Genomic DNA, 18,767 nt, shown 5'->3' with positions numbered 1-18,767 from the left:
ATACAAATAATTATGTACATATTTGGACTGATATGTCTGTGAAGTTTACAAAAATACAAATTCTTTTATTATGCACGGGAGTTAATCTAGCTAGTAGCTCATCTGTTTGCAAGCCACGTGTATTATTTATTTTTTAGGAAAAATTGCGGAAAATAATACAACCTTTGACGGGTTCTTTTTTAATAATACAACCTTTCGATTAATTATTAATATTACAACTTTTGATGGGCGTTGAATTTTGACAGGCAAAAATTGGTTGGTAACTTATATTTATAGGTTACCATGCCATCGGTCGTTATTTTATTGGATGCGTGCCCGCGAACAGTTCCAAACAAATTGGGGATTACTTGAGGTTTGTTGGTGGCGATTGGAGGCAGCAGTCGTGGTGATTGGTGGCGATTGGAGGCAGCAGTCGTGGTGGCTGCTCTGCTTGTTGTTGGCGTGGCGAAGATGATGGGAGTTGTTGTGGTGGTTGGCGAGGCGATTCATGGGATGATGATTGATGGTGCTTGGAGGTGGTGCTGATTGTGGCGGCGGTGGTGATAGTGAGGGAGTAAGGACGTGGAGTTGTGAGGGAGATGCGGGGGTGGTTCGGTGCTGCTGTTGTTGGTTGGGTGGTGATGGCAGGGGAGTGAAGAAAACAGGGGAGAGGTGGTGGTGCAGGGTGGTGGGTGAATTTTTTTTGAAAGATTTAATTAAAATTATTTTATTAAAAAATTAAAAGTTAATTAAATAATTCCATTAGATGTCTCCATTGAAGCCTGGTTGTGACTTGTGAACTCCATTGAAGTAGATTGAAGCATACTCCGTTTATTTTATGTACTATCTGTTTAAAGGCAAAAAACTAAATTGACATTTTAGCCCTTCTTTTATCTATGGAATTGACAAAAATACTCTTTACAAGTTTCTCTCGGGGAGAAACTTGTATTTTTCCTTTATATATTAGACCTTGAATAACTGTGACGGGTCATAGAATTGCTCTCTCTTAGATTAATGAGATAACCATTGAAGCGCACTCAACGTTCTCCCATTGAAGCGCACTCAACGTTCTCCATTGAAGCGCAGTTGGCGTTCTCCGTTGAATCTAGTTCTTGACCCCCCATTGAAGCAGCTTCTGAGGTAAGTTGTTTGTATTTGTTATCATCATATCAAATATCCCTAAAATTATGAGATCGATAATTGAATCAAATATCAGTATAATTATGTATCAAATTTGCTTGCTTATGTATTGCACAACACTTTAATGTTAGGATTTAACTATGAAATCAGAGCTCTTTTCAGGGACGGGCCTGATTGTCACTGCATTAATTGTAGGGTTCCAAAATCTTAACTATTGCTTCTAAATTCTAAGATTATGAAACCATCATAACCAAAATAAAATAAGATTATGAGATTATTGAATCAAATATCCCTAAGTTATGTGTTTTTCCGAGATAATTCAATCAAATTTGGTTGCTAATGTATTGCACAACCCTTTAATGTTAGGATTCAATTATGAAATTAGACCTTAATTGTATTTATGTGCTTGTTTAGTCTACTTATTGTTGCTGACCGTAATTGTAACAGGTAAACTTTATTGCACATTTAGATTTGATTGGGGATTATTGAGGGGGCTTTGGCAGTGGTATCAATGAGCTCTAGATCCAAAAAATTTCGTCGTTGAGTAGGTGATGACAATGAAGATAATGAATCTAGCGGTAATGGGTATCCATCTAAAACTCCCACGAAGCCGTCTTTGAACAAAGCTGCAGCTTCTAATGATAAACCAAAGAAAAGCCACCAAAAGCTTCTTAGTTTTGCTGAAGATGAAGAAAATGAGACCCCATTTTCTCGTCCACAAAAATCTTCCTCATCCCGTCCTTCCAAGTCCAGTTCCTCTCATCGTATTACGTCTGTCAAGGATCGTTGTGGGTCTTCCTCGACTTCACTTCCCTCCAACGTTCAACCTCAAGCTGGCCAATATACAAAAGAAGCCCTCCTTGAGCTTCAAAAGAATACCAAAACCCTTGCTAGCTCTAGGCCGAGACCGGCAGCATCAGACACGAAACCTAGTTCTTCCTCAGAGCCTGTAATTGTTCTCAAGGGTCTTGTCAAACCAGTTCTAGAAACTGGGAGTGCTGGTGATGAGTTCAATGAAGACAAACCTTCAAGAAAAGAAGAGAATGCTTCTCTGACGAGGGAGAAGGATATGGATCTTCTAGATCAAGCAACAATTAATGCTATACGGGCAAAGAGGGAGAAACTTCGTCAATCACGGGCTGCAGCACCAGATTATATATCATTGGATTCTGGAAGCAATCATGGAGCTGCTGAGGGGTTAAGTGATGAGGAACCAGAATTCCAAACTCGAATTGTAATGTTTGGTGAGAAGATAGATGGTCCCAGAAAGGGTGTATTTGAGGATGTAGATGAAAGACCAGTGCGTGCTGGGCAGAGTAGTCTGGAAGATGATGACGATGTCGAGGAAGAGAGAAAATGGGAAGAGGAGCAGTTTAGGAAAGGTCTAGGCAAGAGAATGGAAGGACCTACCGAAGTTAGCAGAAATGCATCATCTATTCAACCTCAAAGTTACATGTACGCATCACCAATTTCTCATTCATCTGTTCCCAGTATTCCTGCTGGGCCACCTAGCATTGGAGGGGCTATTGGTGGTGTACAGGGTGCTGGGACAATGTCCATATCTCAGCAGGCTAAAATTGCCAAACAAGCTTTTCAAGATAACTTGAAGAGACTTAAGGTATGTGTAATTTTTTTCCTATTTTATTATTATTATTTTTTTTTTCAAGAAACTTGTCGCGGTATTGTGGAAATTCTAGATCGTAGTCAGGGGTGGAGATGTAGAGAGAAACAATTGGGTGGATAACTGTGTGAGACCCAACTTAAGATAAAAAGTAGAGAACTTTTAATTGCTAAAAAGGAATAGGGCAAGTAAATCAGAATACCTAAAAAGAATATTGGAGCAAGTAAATGGAACAAAAGAAGTATTACACGGACAATAAATTTTCTTTCTTTTACTTAGTTGTTATGGATTTGTGCTCATATATACATTTAATAAAATACAATCCAACCATTGTCACCTCATCACAAATGAACACTTGCTTGTGTTATTGTTTAACTCCTAAGGAAGTTAGAAAAAAGAGTATTCATCTTAGACTTGTAATCTTTTTTATTTTTTTTTTTAGTATATTTGTGATCAAGAGGCATACCCGTGTTCATAGTTTTTCCACCTGATAATGGGTGAATTTTATTTTTAACTTATTTGAAAACCTTGATTGATAAAAATAATATACTTTGGCTCAAGGTGGAGAATGAAATGTCCATTATCCGGTAAAGAATTTCCTCCATCTGCTTAAGAAAAGATAATTGTATTTTAAATATAGATGTTTTCCTTACATTTTATGTGAAGAAGTGATTTTTTCCTCACAATGTCCCTAGAGTCCTATGGGTTTGAGTCAAAGGACTGCTTCTCATCATATCTTAAAAAAAGAAAGAAAGAAAAGGAACTAAAGATGCTTATACTTTGGTGTCTTCTACATATATATGTTAATCTGAATTACAGTTTTTGTGGTCTAGTCTTATTTTTAACTTGATGATATTCTATTTTGTAATAAACTGTAAATACTGGTTATTTTATGCCAACTATCAGTAATGTGCATCAAGCCGTAAAAGAACTTTTTTTTGTTATTAAAAAAATGGGTGGTATTTTTGCTGAATCATGACACATGAAGTCATGATGGCCATTTGTAAGGACTGTAACCCTGGTGTAATTTTGTTCTGCAATACGTAGATGTTAGGCATCCGTTTCCACACGCCTTTTATGCTTGTGGACATAATAACGCTGCAAGTTTTCATTCTTTGCCTTGTTGTGTTCTCATGTGTTTTTCTTGATTTCTGCTCCCTTTCTTTGTTTTTAGGAAACACATGCAAAAACCATGACTTCACTGGCTCGTGTTGATGAAAGTTTATCTGCATCACTGACGAATATCACTGTGCTTGAGAAGTCATCATCTGATGCTGGAGAGCAATATATATTTGTGCAAAGACTTCGGGAAAAGGCTACACATACAAAGCTAGTATGTGAAGGCCCACATACAACATGTGCTGGCAGCCTCTCATTGGCTTACAAATTGGGGCCCACTTTCAACAAAAACCAAAATTTCAGCCAAAACTGGTGTCTGGCCCGCGCAATGCTCGGGATAATTTCTTTTACATTTGTAATTGAGTAGATAGGTTTATTCATTATTATTTATTTATTCATTATTTGTTTATAATTTATAATAGTTTCTCATTGAAAAAATTATTTATGAAACAACTTTTGAGTGTTGACTAATTATATAAACATGTTCTTGTAAGAAAATTATATAGACATATCCTTTGTATAAAATTTATAGTATAATGAAAATAAAGGCATAATTATTATCAAAATAATTAAATAACTAAAATTTATAACAATAGTTAATTTTTTTTGCTTGTATGTACTATCTCGATGATCATAATTAGCAAATAATAGGATTGATTTTTGATTTTTTTTTTTTTTTTTTTTTAAAGAATTGCAGTTATTAAATGTTCAGATCTCCCTCCAATCCATATACTTATATATTTATGAGTCATTTTTATTAAAATATGCTCATAGTTGAAAGATGACATGGCGAGGAAGTATAGATTTCCAGCCAAAATTTGAACTTTTTCCCAAAATTTCAACCGGCAAATTTTGAATTTGGAATTTTTTTTCCTTTTTTTTTAATTTTTTTTAAAATTTGGCTTTCCAAAAAGAAACCCAAAAAAAGGGGTTATGTTCTTCTCTGTCGACGCCATCTTCTGCAGTTACTCCAATTTTATTTTTATTTTTATTTTTATTTTATTTTATTTATTTATTTATTTATTTGTAATGTTGATCTTTTTCGCTAGGTTGTTTTCCCCAATTCATCCTATTGTTTATCTTTTCTTATAGTTAATATTTTAATTTTTATGCCAGAATGAATTATGATTTGGTTTGGTGGTGTTCAATAAGAATAATTGAAGCTTTATTGGTGTATAATCAACGAAATTTACATTCCATATAGTAGTTTAATTTTGTCTTGAACACTGATTTATGATGATTTTATTAACATTATAGTGGATTTGCTAATTTTTCACACCTAATTTGTTTGATGTAGCCATTAACATTCAAGTTCAATGGAGAAATTTTTCCCCCAATGTAAAAATATAAATTCTGAAATTTTACATTGTTGGTAAAAATAACATATGTTTCGTCAATAATGGATAACATTATAATTAATCATAGTCATTCAATATTCAAGCTTTAAGGAACATTCAGGCAATTAAAATGGCTGAAATGTCGATTTGCAAGCAAGACGTCGAAAAGAATAAGTCGAACACTGTATTTTCATAATAAATCAGTAACAAATACTGGAAACAAAGTAATACAAATACTTGAGTTGACCACTTATAATTGTTACTAAACAAATTTGATTGATAGATCACAAGTACCTAAGTGTAAATTATAACGGAAATAATTACATTAGTACCGCTTGATGTATAGAGACTCGATCCCTACACAATTTATTGTATCAATCTGTCCATATTGCGGTTGCAGAAACTGAAATCTTTAATACCACGTCTTTAGCATCGGATTAAAACCTATATATAATACGTATTCCACACGGTTTTCTTTTTTCCAATCAATGTCTGCGGTAGGGTACGTATGCCTTTGTATTTAGCCGAAGACCAGTGCGGGGCGACCCCGCCCTGTTCGATTTGTGCCCAAACAGTCACAAGTGTTTAATCTACGCACAAGTGTTTACTTCCTAGTATTCTAGTGTAAGTTGTTTCATTCGGAGACTTATATCAATTTTTATCTACCGGTGCTTGCATAGCCTAAGCTTTGAGTAATCGTCTCAATACTTGTCTCCTTTATGACAATTATTTATTTATTTTTTTTCTTGAGTGATAGTTAGAGCGCGAATTGAACAAGGTAGGGTTGCCCCATTGTTCATCCATAGTAAACTACAAGATCCCGATAACGGGACCCACACCACCAGCCTCACTCCGGCTGTTGTTAGAAAATAAATTAGTGGGCACCGTTGTTTAATTTATTCACAATATTTAAAATTTAAAAGTAACCAAAAAATTGTCCCTCCAATGAGACAGACGACATTATATCCCTTAGTTATATAATAGTGTCCCTTTTGTAGTATTATTTGCACGAAAATGTCTATGCCAATGCTAAATTTTGTATTTTATATTGCACCTAAATAATTCCCAGTTACTAAACTACAAGTATTTTTACCGAACTAAAATGATAATTTCTCGATTAAACCTTATTTTTACCAAACAAAAATGATAATTTTGCGATTAAACCTTATTTTTACCGATATATTTATATATATATATAAGCAACTCTTTTTACCAACGATTTTTATGACGGAAGTAACTACATAAGTGCTGCTTGGTAAGGGAAATTTAATCATTTCATTCAGGTACCGGGAACGTGAGCGTGCCCAACGGTGTGCATATAGGTGGTTGTATGTTTTCCGTAGGGATGCTTTATTTTCCACGCATTTTTGTTGGGTGTAGGCCTAATCACTTAAACGAGCGACGAAGCTGATTATCTTCTGGGTCATTTAGATGTGGTCACAGTAACAACAGCTTCGGGTTTAGTATCCCTTTTCAAGGAACTGGCTTAAAATTTTAGTCTGTGACCAAGTTTCCTCGGTTAGCTTCACGACCGCCCCCGTTCACTGTCGTACGACAATGAAATGGGTAGTTCGGTACCAGCATTTGCTTTAGCAGTAACTACATAAGTGGCGCTTGGTAAATGGTAAGGGAAATGTAATTGTTTCATGCAGGGGCGACAATGAATTCAAAAAACCAGTGTACCCGAAGTGCTAACCCAGTCTTGAGGGTCGCCTCAGATGGGCCCAAAGGCGAAGGGAAAGCCGTGAAACCGCTCATCCTCTTATTTCTCGCGTACTACAATAACGAGCAATGCAAGCCCAGTTACCAACAGAGCCTTCTCATATCCACCCATGAGTGAGTGACGAGTTTCTTGGAACATTTTAGGGAACGTCGAGAGCAGTCGAAATCACAAAGAGGAGTGCTTAGGCACATGTTCACTCCGTCTACCTTGAAATCCCGCCGACCGCCTAACTATATGTGATCAAGCGCCGGCGTAACAACTTCGTCCGAAAATGAAGCTGTACCGTGGAAATTCCTCTTATTAGCCGTATGCACATCGGTACGGCTTTATCGTTTAAGCATGGCATCGGAAGAAAAATACAACTTCGCAAGTTCGAGCGATTACGAGTTCGATAGGGACTAAGGAACGCGGATGTATTTTATGGTCATCGAGAAACACCGCTCGTGTTCCACACAGTTTTCTTTTTTCCAATTGACGTTTGCGGTAGGGTACGTGTGCCTCTGTATTCAGCCGATGGCAAGTGCGGGGAGACCCCCCCACCCCACCCCACCCCCCTTGTGCGATTAGTGCCCTGACCGTCACAATGTCAATTTTATTTGAATACCAATTAATGTTTACTGTTACTATAAATTAGAGTATGATACCGATTAAAGTTGTTTGTCACCAATACAATATCTTACTTCGTATTGAAATAAAATTTCTTGTCAAAATTTATTTTAACACAATTAAGGATGTATAGAGACTCAATCCCTACACAATTTATTGTATCAATCTGCCAATATTGCGGTTGCATAAACAGAAATATTTAATACCACGTCTTTAGCATCGGATTAAAACCTATATAAGATACGTATTCCACGCGGTTTTCTTTTTTCCAATCAATGTCTGCGGTAGGGTACGTATGCCTTTGTATTTAGCCGAAGACAAGTGCGGGGCGACCCCACCCTGTTCGATTTGTGCCCAAACCGTCACAAGTGTTTAATCTGTGCACAAGTGTTTACTTCCTAGTATTCTAGTGTAAGTCGTTTCATTCGGAGACTTATATCAATTTTTATCCACCGGTGCTTACATAGCCTAAGCTTTGAGTAATCGTCTCAATACTTGTCTCCTTTATGAAATTTTTTTTTTTTCCTTGAAATTGTGATAGTTAGAGAGAGAATTGAACAAGGTAGGGTTGCCCCATTGTTCATCCATAGTAAACTACAAGATCCTAATAACTAACGGGAACCACACCATATGATATCATCCACTGTCAAGATGATATCCTGTATTAGTTCCATGATATCCTGTATTAGTTTAATGATATCTTCTATTATATAGGTTTCATGGTATTATCTATAGCTTGGATGATATCCTCTATTGGCTCTATGATATCATCTATAATTTGGATGATATCATCTAGACACTAGATGATGTCATCTATTGCATATATTATATCATTTATATATATATATATATATATATATATATATATATATATATATATATATCCTCTAATGGCTATATGATATCATTTCTAGGTTGGATGATATCCTTTATTAGTTTGCTGGATAATATCCACCTAATAGAGGATATCATCCAGCCAATAAAGGATATTATATAGTCAATAAAGGATATCATCTAGTTAGTAAAGGATATCGTTCAGCAAGTAGAAATATCATCTTGTCAATAAAGGATATCATACATCTAATAAAGGATATCATCCAGTTAATAAATGATACCATCTAGTCAATAGAGGACATCATTCCGCTAATTAAGGATATGAAAATTCCGCATTTTGTCAGGTCGGACTGACGAAATATTTTGTTAGTCCGGACTAACACAATATATTTCTTATAAAAATTATTTCAGTGAATAATTTTTTAATTTTTAATTGTTAAAACTTTTATTCATTTATAATTACAGATATTATTGATCAAAGTTTCATTGATATATGTGCTGAAGAAAAACGTTTTACCTAAAAGAAAAATTAAGGGAGTATCTCACTAAAGCTACGTCGCTACTACATATAAAGAAAAGGGGTGAAGTTGATTGATAAATTTTACTTTTTAAAAATTTTACTTATTAATTAAGATTTTATGAGTACAAGTAAAAAAAAAAAAAAAAGATTTTACAGAGTACGGGTACTTAGTTTTTTGTACTTTGTAAAATCATTTTTTTTAACTTGTAGTTTCCTGAAAAAAAAAAGTACAAGAACTTAGTATATGAGGAGTTTTATTTTGTTTTCTCAAACAATCTATACAATAAATCATCAATGCCCTTTAAAACTAGTAGAATAAACTACAAGTATTTAAATTCATCCCACACACAATTAACAATTTACATTTCTCTATTCATTGTTTATTAGTACTAACTGAAAGGATTAAGGGCTCAAACTAATTGCAATCAACCCACAACAATGAATAACAAGCAAGCACAACAACTAAGAACAACCATGAAGAAATTAAAACAAATAATAGTGAGACAATGTTACCGTGGGAAAACCCAAGAACCGGGAGAAAAAACCCACCCTTGCACTATGGAGTAGTATTGATGATGAATGAAACCAAGATTACAAGCATGAATTTTATGTAATTCCAATTCTCCTCACAAATCTCCCATAAACTCTCTCTAAGTGTTTATATTTGTGAATGAATTAATAAAGAGGCTAAGAAAAATATATATATAGTCTAGGAGTACAAAGACAATCCAAGGGCTAGCAATTAAACAAGAAGAACGGGCTGAAATCGCACCGTCGAAACAGAGCAGCAGAGGGTTCGACCGAAGCTACCCCGTATTCGGCCGAACATGAGGTGGTTCGGTCGAACTCCCCCTGGTTCGGCCACACCACCGCTGGAAAATGAACTCGTGTAGCTACTGTAAAAAGGTTCGACCGAACCTCGGAATACCTTCGGGGTATGTTCGGTCGAACTTCTTCCAAGACTTCACCCTTACGCCTCCATGAATTAGACTAACTCCACACACATATCCTAACACTAACATATATCTATACAATTCTTTTCTGACATAGGGTTAATCGTACATTAATTTAAACAATTCACAAAGCAAACGATGGTACTATCAAAGCAGTACTTAATTGAGACATTGCTTTAATGAATGACAACCAAACTTGCAGCCTACTTACAAACAACTATAGCACAATAGATGACATCTTTCTCCAAATTTACAAGAGAATCACTTCTTGTCACGAGAGATTCACTTTGTTGCACTTGTCTAGTCCAAATATTGTCTTGTTCCTATAGATCTCCTTCTTCTACTATGCTCTTTGGTTCTGCCTCTTAAACATATCATTTTAGTTGTTGTACATCCAATTTTCCCAAATTATGCTTCTATATTAGCTAACATAAATCGATGGCGTGTCATTCTGAGATTTCTAGATTTCAAAGATACAATCTCGCCTAAATCAGTAACACCGAAATCATGTAGTCTAAATACATAAATAAATACCATCTGATTTCATGAAAACAAATCTTGGAAACTATTTCGAGACTAGTTATACACTTAAAGTTGTCACCGCTTATTTTGCTAGGTTTACCATTATAGATAACTAAATTATAGACATCGTAATCTGTTCCTGTGAATTAAATATATGATTATACACTGTCCCCTGCTTATGTTCAGATACATTCTAACAGCAAAATCCATATGAAATCATAGCAAAAGAAACCAACAATTCACATCTACAATAAAGCACCAAACAGTTCCTTTAATGAATCAAACTGACAAACTGTATCTGCATGATGTTTACATAAAGAATCTAGAAGAAGAACGAACATCAAAGTCACAAACACAATGAAACTTTTACAATAGTCTCTAAGGTCACATAACTCGGACATTCCGAGGAATGGAAGCAGTACAAAAATTGTCCTAATATCACAACAAAAGAAATCAAACAATGTTCTAAGAAATGTTTATTACAGTACTCTCTAATTGGTTTATTCTGAAAATTTCAAGTGGCTAACAGCTTGTAAGTTGATAGAAGCCATGCTTATGTACCTGTTAATCGCCTTTGGATTTTTTTAGAGGATTCACTAAGCTCTCGACATAAGTATCTGCATAACGTATTCGATTATCAACAATCCTTCCACAATTCTCCATCTGCTGGCTTTTAATGCTATAAGACATCAGATTCGATTCACGAAAATCCAAACGCAGAGCGAACAATTTACCACACTGTTCATCATAAGTAACCCTTGCACCAATTCCAAAATTCTTCAGTTCATTGAAGGTACATGCATCCAAACTCGAATTTTTGGTATCGGACAGTTGCCATCGGTTTTGGGGCACGCGCTCCCCATCATCCTCTCTCATTATCCATACGTCGGTTCTCTCAGCAGTAAAACAAAACACTGCTAAACATTTGCCAAAAATAAACAGAAACTTCTTCATTCGCCGGCTCTCAGCAGGCAATTCAACACATCGAAATTCCTCTCTTCCAAAATCAAAGGAAAGAACATGGGTGTTTTCGAACAGGTCATCTACATCTCTCACCAACCAATGCGCAGCCCCTTGACAGAAATGAGGCTGATGCAAATCACGCAATAGTATATCCCTATACATAACTGCATCATTCATCTGAACATTCTTGGTCTTCCAACAACGATCATTACATGAATAAACCTTGATCTCTGACGACAATTCGTCTAATTTGGAAGACTTTACTCTAAATCCAATCACCTTGTAATCTTTAGTGGAAGAATTAAACCCCAAAACAAACATGTCAATGGGTAAGACGGGCAGCGGACAAGGAGGAAGATCCAAAGATTTATTAACATAGGGGTTATATAACCTCAAATTTGGAATCAATGTAGGTTTATAATCATTATCTTGGAGCAAAAACAAACCATTCAAGGTTTCCCAAACCCTGCAATCTTTACCTATAGTAGTAATTTGGGCAATTTCTTCAAGCCTGAAGTTAACAACTCTGATTACTTGATCAGTCCATTCCAGGTGTCCAATTCTTTCAATTAGTATTAAGCGATTCTTGTAAGAATTCTCGTTGAAATGTTGAAAGTGTTCTGTAATGAAAGCAGGGGAATCGATTATTGTACGCCAAGATTTGCAGACGCCTCGTAATCGAAGAAGTGTATTCACCGGCAGCTTCTGAAATACCACCTTCCATATGTCTTCCGGCAACGCGTCACCGGGTTGGGTTTTCATTTTCTGGGTTTGCATTATAACGAGGGAGTTGGAAGAAAAGGGTTGTTGTGAAGAGAAAGAAAATGAGAGATTTGCTTGAGTTTTGGAGTGTTTGTGTAATCTAATTAAGAGATTAATGTAAATGAGTAAATGATTTGTGGGGTTTTTATAAGAGAAGCTCCAAATGTTAAGGGGCGGGAAAACTAACTACCAACTAACTGAAACAAAATTAACTAACGTTATCCCAAAAAAAAAAAAAAAAAAAAAAAAAGAGCACTCGTAAAATTAATTAACCCATTCACTGTAAGGAGAGGTAGTGCTCCCTAGTTTATTGGAACGAAATCATCTTTGTGTTGTTTGAAGACTCATAAAATCTAACTCGACTTAGAATTAATATAAACCCAGTCCACATTAATATTACTGTGGACCGAGCTTCCCACGTGACTATCACAGATTCTTTTTTGGGAAGCTTCCTTTTAATTTCCTCTCTCCTCCTGACATATCATTTTCTCTCTCTTCTTTCTTCTTTTTCTCTCTCCTCCTTTAATGTTCTTCTCTGTACACTTCAACAATGGTGAAGGCGAGAGAAGGAAGTTCATTAAAATCAACAATGGTGAAGGCGATACGATCATCAAATTGGAGTAAACGAAGAGGATTACGATCATTAGTTGGGCGGCCTTGCAAAGGTATTTAATTAGGTTTTTGATTAATTAGTTCAATTTTTGTGTAAATCGTCCGATTCTGTTTAATTTAACTTTAGATTTTCAATTTTAATGTTTAAATTTCATTTTTAAGAGGTATTTTTGTATTTGATTTGATTTTTAGGGATTAGTTTTTACAATAGCTTAATTATACTGGTTTTCCTCTTTCCTGAGTTCGTTGTTCGTAGTTTTAGTGTATTGATTTTAGTCGAAAAGCTTTAGAAATTGCAGAATGTGTGCTTATGCGTGCAAATATAAGAAAACAGTTACTGGACAAAATATTAATATAATTATAAGATATCAATTGTGATTATATCAATATAAATATGATTATAAGTTTCAATTGTGATTATATCAATATAAACGTGACTATATGAATATAAATATGATTAAAAATTAAAAATTAGATTATATCAATATAAAAATGATTATAAGATTTCAATTGTGATTATATCAATATAAATATGATTATAAGATATCAATTGTGATTATATCAATATAAAAGTGACTATATCAATATAAATATGATTATAAGATATCAGTTGTGATTATATCACATCTTTCATTAATAATAATGATCCTCATATTTATTTTGTATGTTTCATTTACAGAACCAAATCATGATACAGGAGAAACCACCGAACCAAATCATGATATCGGAGAAACTACTGAACCAAATCATGATATTGGAGAAATTACTGGAATTGGTGATCAGGTTGGAGTTTCTAACACTTCTAAAGCTTCTAATGTCCAAAAAGAATGTGGTGGAATAGAAGATTCAGAGTTGATCATGTATAGGAGGCGTAAATTCAAAACGATGGTTTTTTAAACTGGTGAGAAATCTGGTTCTACAGTTGGCAATGAATTAGGAGAAAAGTCTTTGATGGATTTGAAACAAAAAAGTATAGTCGTGCCTAAGAATTTACAAGTTGGAGGTCAACAAAAATCTTTAAAAGATACCATTGTTCATGATAAGAATGCTTTGTTCAAAACTAAGTGTTCTGGTAAAAAGTTGGTTAAGTTGTTTCAAAAATTGGATGACAATCGTCAAATTAAAGCTATTCATGATATTGGATTTGGTGGTTTGCTTTCTTTGCAATTGGATAGAACTAGTAATATTTTGAACCAATGGATTGTTGATAGTTTTGATGGTAGTACATGTTTGTTTAAAGTTGGTATTGGAAAGGAGTTTATGGTGAGTGAGTATGATGTATATGACATGTTTTGTCTTCCTTTGAACCATGGAAATGATGTAGTTGAAATTTCTAGGGGAAAAAATGATACAAACCCACATATGCATTTAAAGACTTTTTGGAGAAAGTATTTCAATTTGATTGGTGATAATGCTGCTATTAGTTTGAAATCTGTTCGGCCCCGTTTAATTTCTTTGAAGGATGGTGGTGAAGTTTTCGAGAAGTTATTCGTTTTGTACGCTTTTTCGTCTTTTCTTGCTCCTACAGCTTCTTCTATAGTTGATTTGCGACTTACATTGGCTGTTGATGATGTCGCTGCAATCCCAAGGTTGAATTAGTCCAAGTATGTTTTGGATCGATTGTGTTCTGCAACAAGGCTTTATAAAGACCAGAAGAAAAGGGGGAAAAGGGTTGAAAGCTTTGGTGGCTGTATAGTTATGTTGCAGTTGATTTTTTTTCATCATTTAAATGTGAAAAATTTAACTATTCCTTTCTCGCTACCATTGATTCAACATTGGGATTTTGATAAAGTTCAGAAAAGAGTAAAATTGGAACGTGATTCAGATTGTTATGGAAGTGGCATTTTGGATTGTACTTATCCTATTTCTAAGAATTTTGTGTTCAAGGATGGACATGTTGATATAAGCCAGAAGATAGGAGTTGAAAGCATTCAATCATTCAATGACCCTATCAAGCGTACTTCGAAGGGAAAGATTTACAACTTATATGTTACCTTTTTTTTCATGAATTTAATGCTCAATGGTTGATCATGAAGAGGGATGTAGAAGTTGTTGTTGAATATCACCTTGAGGAATTAAAAAAACTGAAAAAAAAATGATTGAAAATTTGGTGCATGATTCTTCCTCTATTACTTCTGCTCTTGAACCATCCCAGAGAGATTTAGATCTCATGTCAACTACTCTATTCCAAAAATTTATTGATGAAATTGTTATGATTTCAAAACTTGTTAGTGATTTGCCTGGTGGTTGGGATGATCTTTCTGATGTTAGAGGTGTTTCGGGGTTTTCTGATGTCCTGCGGGAGAGTTACAATTCCGAGACTGGAACCGGACGCCTGTACCTGCAAAATAACGGAGACTCCTGAGAGCTCCGCCTCCAACGGTCAAGTTAGTACCTGATTAAGGAGTAATTAATACGGAAATTAAAGTAATAAGACCTCTCTAGGTGAGAGTGTTTAATGTTGGTAATCTGCTTTGTTAGCGAGATTAGCCGGTTATTAGTGTTCCGTAATGTTTCTGTTCTTCTCTGTTCTCTTGATTTCTTGATTGCTTGATTCCCCAATTAATGAGGATTAATTAAGTATTTATAGTCTTGAGAAGCGTGCCACTCTCTAGGTTTAGGGTAAACCTAGGGCTGACCGGGCCTCTTGACAGGACTGGGCCTTGTTGGCCGGTTTTCCCATTTGGCATGGGTGGACACGTGGCGTGTCTCAATTGGTCCGTAGAGGACGTATCTGTGATTGACACGTGGCAGACATCTATTGGCCTTCGTGAAGGACACGTGGCGGAACCTGGTTGGTCCACTTGTCAGACGGTGATTGGTGGATAAAAATCCCCTAATCATTTGCCCCTCACAGGTGGCACGTGACTGGTCACGTGTCGCCTGTGACAGGTGTCGCACGGTGACAGGCGACGGCCTGCTACAGGTGTCACCTTGCAAACGACCGAGAGATTTTCCCGCCCAAATTTTGAATTTGGAAGCGACCCTTCGCCTTCTCACTTTGCCTATATAAGGAAGTGCTGACTTCGATCATTTTCACATTTGAGAACTTTGCGAGAACATTCGGACCCCTGAACTTGCTCTGACATTTCGGACCTTTTCTGCCTACCGCCTGTTCTGACAAGCCGACTGCACCGGATTTCCAGAACTTCATCAACCGTCACTCGTTCAGGTAACTCAGTTCTCTTACTCTTAATTTTCTTTTTATTTTTTGAAATGGCACCACGGAAGCACACGACACGACCTAAGTTAGTGATCAGCCGGTCACTGGGGACGGCTGAATCTAGGACTAGGAGTGCCGCCTGCCCTTTTCTGGACCCATCTTTGCCCTTTATACAAAGTCCGACTGTATCTGTGTCTATGCAGAACGTGATGGCCAGAACAAAAAAGACTGCTATGATATCAAACTCAGATGGCTCCTCCCAAAGGGTGCTCATTAGTGAAACATCTGACCAGGCGCCAGATGTAGAATTGAAACGAGGCGGCTGCCAAGCCGACAGTTCTGAGAGAGGGGCCAAGGTGGTCCCTTCCCATCTTACCGTTGATATGTCTAATTTTCCTCCTGCTCCTTCTAAGGGAGAGGAGGCGGGCCCCTCTGGGAGAGGGGAGGAGTCGTCCTCTTCGGACTCGTCAGAGGACGAGTCCGAGTCCAGCTCTTCTGGCCACAGTTCTCCAGGCTCAGAAGAAAGACATAGCCGCCTACAAGAGGCGAGACTTTCTCATGCAGTTGAGAAGGGGGACAATTGGGCGGAGCCGTCCGCCTCTTACAGAGAGGAAAACGCCCCTTACTACTGCATGGTACCCCGGGGCCGGATCACAACTATGCAAGACAAAGTGGAGAGCTTTATTGCTAACCACAGAATGGGCCCGGAATTTTTACTGTTCGTGCCGGATCCAGAAGACACTGTCGTCTGGCCGGCTGGTACCAGCTATGATGACGGCTGCTTTGGCTGCTATGTGGCGGCCATCAAAGCTGGACTGCGCTTCCCATTACATCCGGCTGTTCAGCGGATTTTAGATGGGTATGATTTGGGGTTATGGCAGTTAGCCCCCAACTCTTGGGTAAACGTACTCGGCTATGTGGCCGGGTGCGAAATGTACGGGGTGGAGCCAAGCTTTGAGGCTTTCGCCCACATGAACTATCTCAGCCGGACCCCTAAGTCGGGAGGTACCGGCTGGTATCAACTAACAAGCCATAGGGGTTACCTCATGACGAGAGGTAAGGCGAACAAATGGAAGGATTGGCGGAACACCTTCCTTATCATTGAGGGTTCAGACACGGAGCTGAACCAACATTTTAACAAGTGGAATAGGGATCCGCCTCTTCTCGCAGGCGGCCGAAGCATGCCGCCTGTTCCCCCAAAGGCTAAAAGAGAGATCCTAGACAAAGGACTCTTCAAAGTAGAGACTAGGGTGAACTCTACTTCAGGGGTACGAGAGCAAGTACCCCTACACTGCGTCCCGAGCTTCAAGTGGCTCTATGACGAGTACTTTTTGGCCGCCTGTGGCCTCAGCAGTCGGTGCTCTAGAGGTAGCCGGCCTGACAAATACTCTGTTTTTTCCACGCCTTGTTTACTTGGGATCTTTACTAACTTTGCTGTTTATTTTTTGCAGCTGACGCCATGAGTAAAATAACAGCATCCAAGACTGCGGCGGCCATGTTGCGGGCCTCTCTCATGCAACAGTCTTGTGCCGACTCCCCCAACAAGGGGGCACCCTTGGTAGGCTTCGAAAACTCTTCCTCTTTTAGGAGTTGTGTTATGCATATACTAACTCTTTTTGTTTTCAGTCTGGCACTCCAAGAGCTTCTTCCTCGCAACAGCCGGACCCCAAGGCCCGGAGGACGACTGTTGCAAGCTCTCCTGGGTCTTCCAGGAAAACAGTGGCGGCTGAGAAGCAGCCGGCCACTTCTTCTAAAACCCCGGCGGGGCCGCCTAGAAGTATGGACAATTACTTGTAAAAACTTTTACACTTGCTTCCTTCTTGACTAGGTCTAACTTGCTTTTTTACGCTTGATGCAGCCGGCCCTCAGGGGCTTGACTTGGTTGAGGTAGCCAAGTCCATGATCAAAGTAGTTCCTCCATCTGAAAGGGAGGCGGTCAGGGGTGCCGGCACCCTTGACCTTGATGGGATTTCAGGGGTCCTTGCTGAGGTATACTTAGCATATTTTTGAGTATTTGAGTTCCAGGACGCCTGTTATCTTTTTTGTTTGGAAACTGACGCCTGTTGTTTTTGTACTTAGGCCCTGCTCCGAGTTAACAGCCTTCGCAAGCCGATTGATCGGAAAAACAAAGAGGTAAAGGCCGCAAAAGCTATGGCCGCCTCCAACTATGATAAGGCAATGTTTCAAATTGCCCAAAATGAAGTACTGACCATTGATATTCTTTATTATCAGGCGCAGGCTACCGCCGCTGTTCGGGCTCAGTTAGAGGCGGCCCAGAAGAAGAATGACGAGCTGGAGGCGACCGTCACAAATCTTAAGGCCGAGCTGAAACCTCTTCGCCAAAAAATGCACTCTTACGAAGCCATGGAGAAATCTTTGGCCAACGTAAAAGAACGCCTGGTGAGCCAAGAGAAGAGTCTTACCCAAGAGCTCTCGGAAAAGGCCGAGCAAGAGAAGAAAGAGCTCGTCCGGGAGATGGTGGAAGACTCCGCTCAAATCCAGCGCATGACCTGGGGCCGCCTGTTCCCCAATGCCGACTTTGCCTCATGGAAAGAACGTACCGCCAGTGTTCGGAAACATATAATCAAGAGATCCTGGCGGCTGCTGAAGAAGAGGCGTTGGTAGATACGTTGGAGGAGGAGGAAGAGCCGGTTGTGGCGCTTGTGCCACTTGGGGGTAAGGCATCAAAAAAGGATGCAGCTGAAGCCGAGTCCAGCAAGAAGAGTGCTGACCAGGCGGCAGCTGCTAATACTGAACTGCCCCCTTATTAAGCTTAATGTATTTTTTCCACGGCCTGCGTGCCGTTTGCTTTGTATTTACCCGGCCAGGGGGCCGGGGTTTTGAATATTCTGCTGGTCTTTAATGACCGGCTTATTTTTAATCAAATTTTTGTTTTGATTCAAATTTGTCTAA

At 38.0% G+C, this 18,767-nt stretch overlaps 2 protein-coding genes across 2 annotated transcripts; one reads left to right on the top strand and one right to left on the bottom strand.

Annotated features, from left to right (window-relative positions):
• The first annotated feature begins 337 nt into the window (after positions 1-337).
• LOC110713211 (transcriptional repressor ILP1-like) lies at positions 338-4,403 on the top strand. The gene is made up of 3 exons (XM_021891670.1): positions 338-1,119; positions 1,567-2,737; positions 3,915-4,403. The coding sequence occupies exons 2-3, from the start codon at positions 2,189-2,191 to the stop codon at positions 4,224-4,226; spliced, it is 861 nt and encodes a 286-aa protein (XP_021747362.1). The 5' UTR covers positions 338-1,119; positions 1,567-2,188; the 3' UTR covers positions 4,227-4,403.
• A 6,515-nt stretch (positions 4,404-10,918) lies between these two features.
• LOC110713271 (F-box protein At3g07870-like) lies at positions 10,919-12,094 on the bottom strand. Its single transcript, XM_021891727.1, has one exon. It carries the CDS (start codon positions 12,092-12,094, stop codon positions 10,919-10,921), a length of 1,176 nt encoding a protein of 391 aa, XP_021747419.1.
• Positions 12,095-18,767: the final 6,673 nt, after the last annotated feature.

The sequence above is a fragment of the Chenopodium quinoa genome, unplaced genomic scaffold, assembly GCF_001683475.1.
Source record: "Chenopodium quinoa cultivar QQ74 unplaced genomic scaffold, ASM168347v1, whole genome shotgun sequence".
Classification (NCBI taxonomy): domain Eukaryota; kingdom Viridiplantae; phylum Streptophyta; class Magnoliopsida; order Caryophyllales; family Amaranthaceae; genus Chenopodium; species Chenopodium quinoa.
Note: the sequence above shows the minus strand (reverse complement) of the source record. Positions and strands in the feature narration are given on the sequence as shown.

Bases quoted from the DNA above. Each gene is read 5' to 3' on its own strand.
- LOC110713211 (XM_021891670.1), top strand. From the start codon at position 2,189: ATGGATCTTCTAGATCAAGCAACAATTAATGCTATACGGGCAAAGAGG. The intron at 2,738-3,914 runs GTATGTGTAATT...CTTTGTTTTTAG, and splicing joins ATAACTTGAAGAGACTTAAG to GAAACACATGCAAAAACCAT.
- LOC110713271 (XM_021891727.1), bottom strand. From the start codon at position 12,094: ATGCAAACCCAGAAAATGAAAACCCAACCCGGTGACGCGTTGCCGGAA.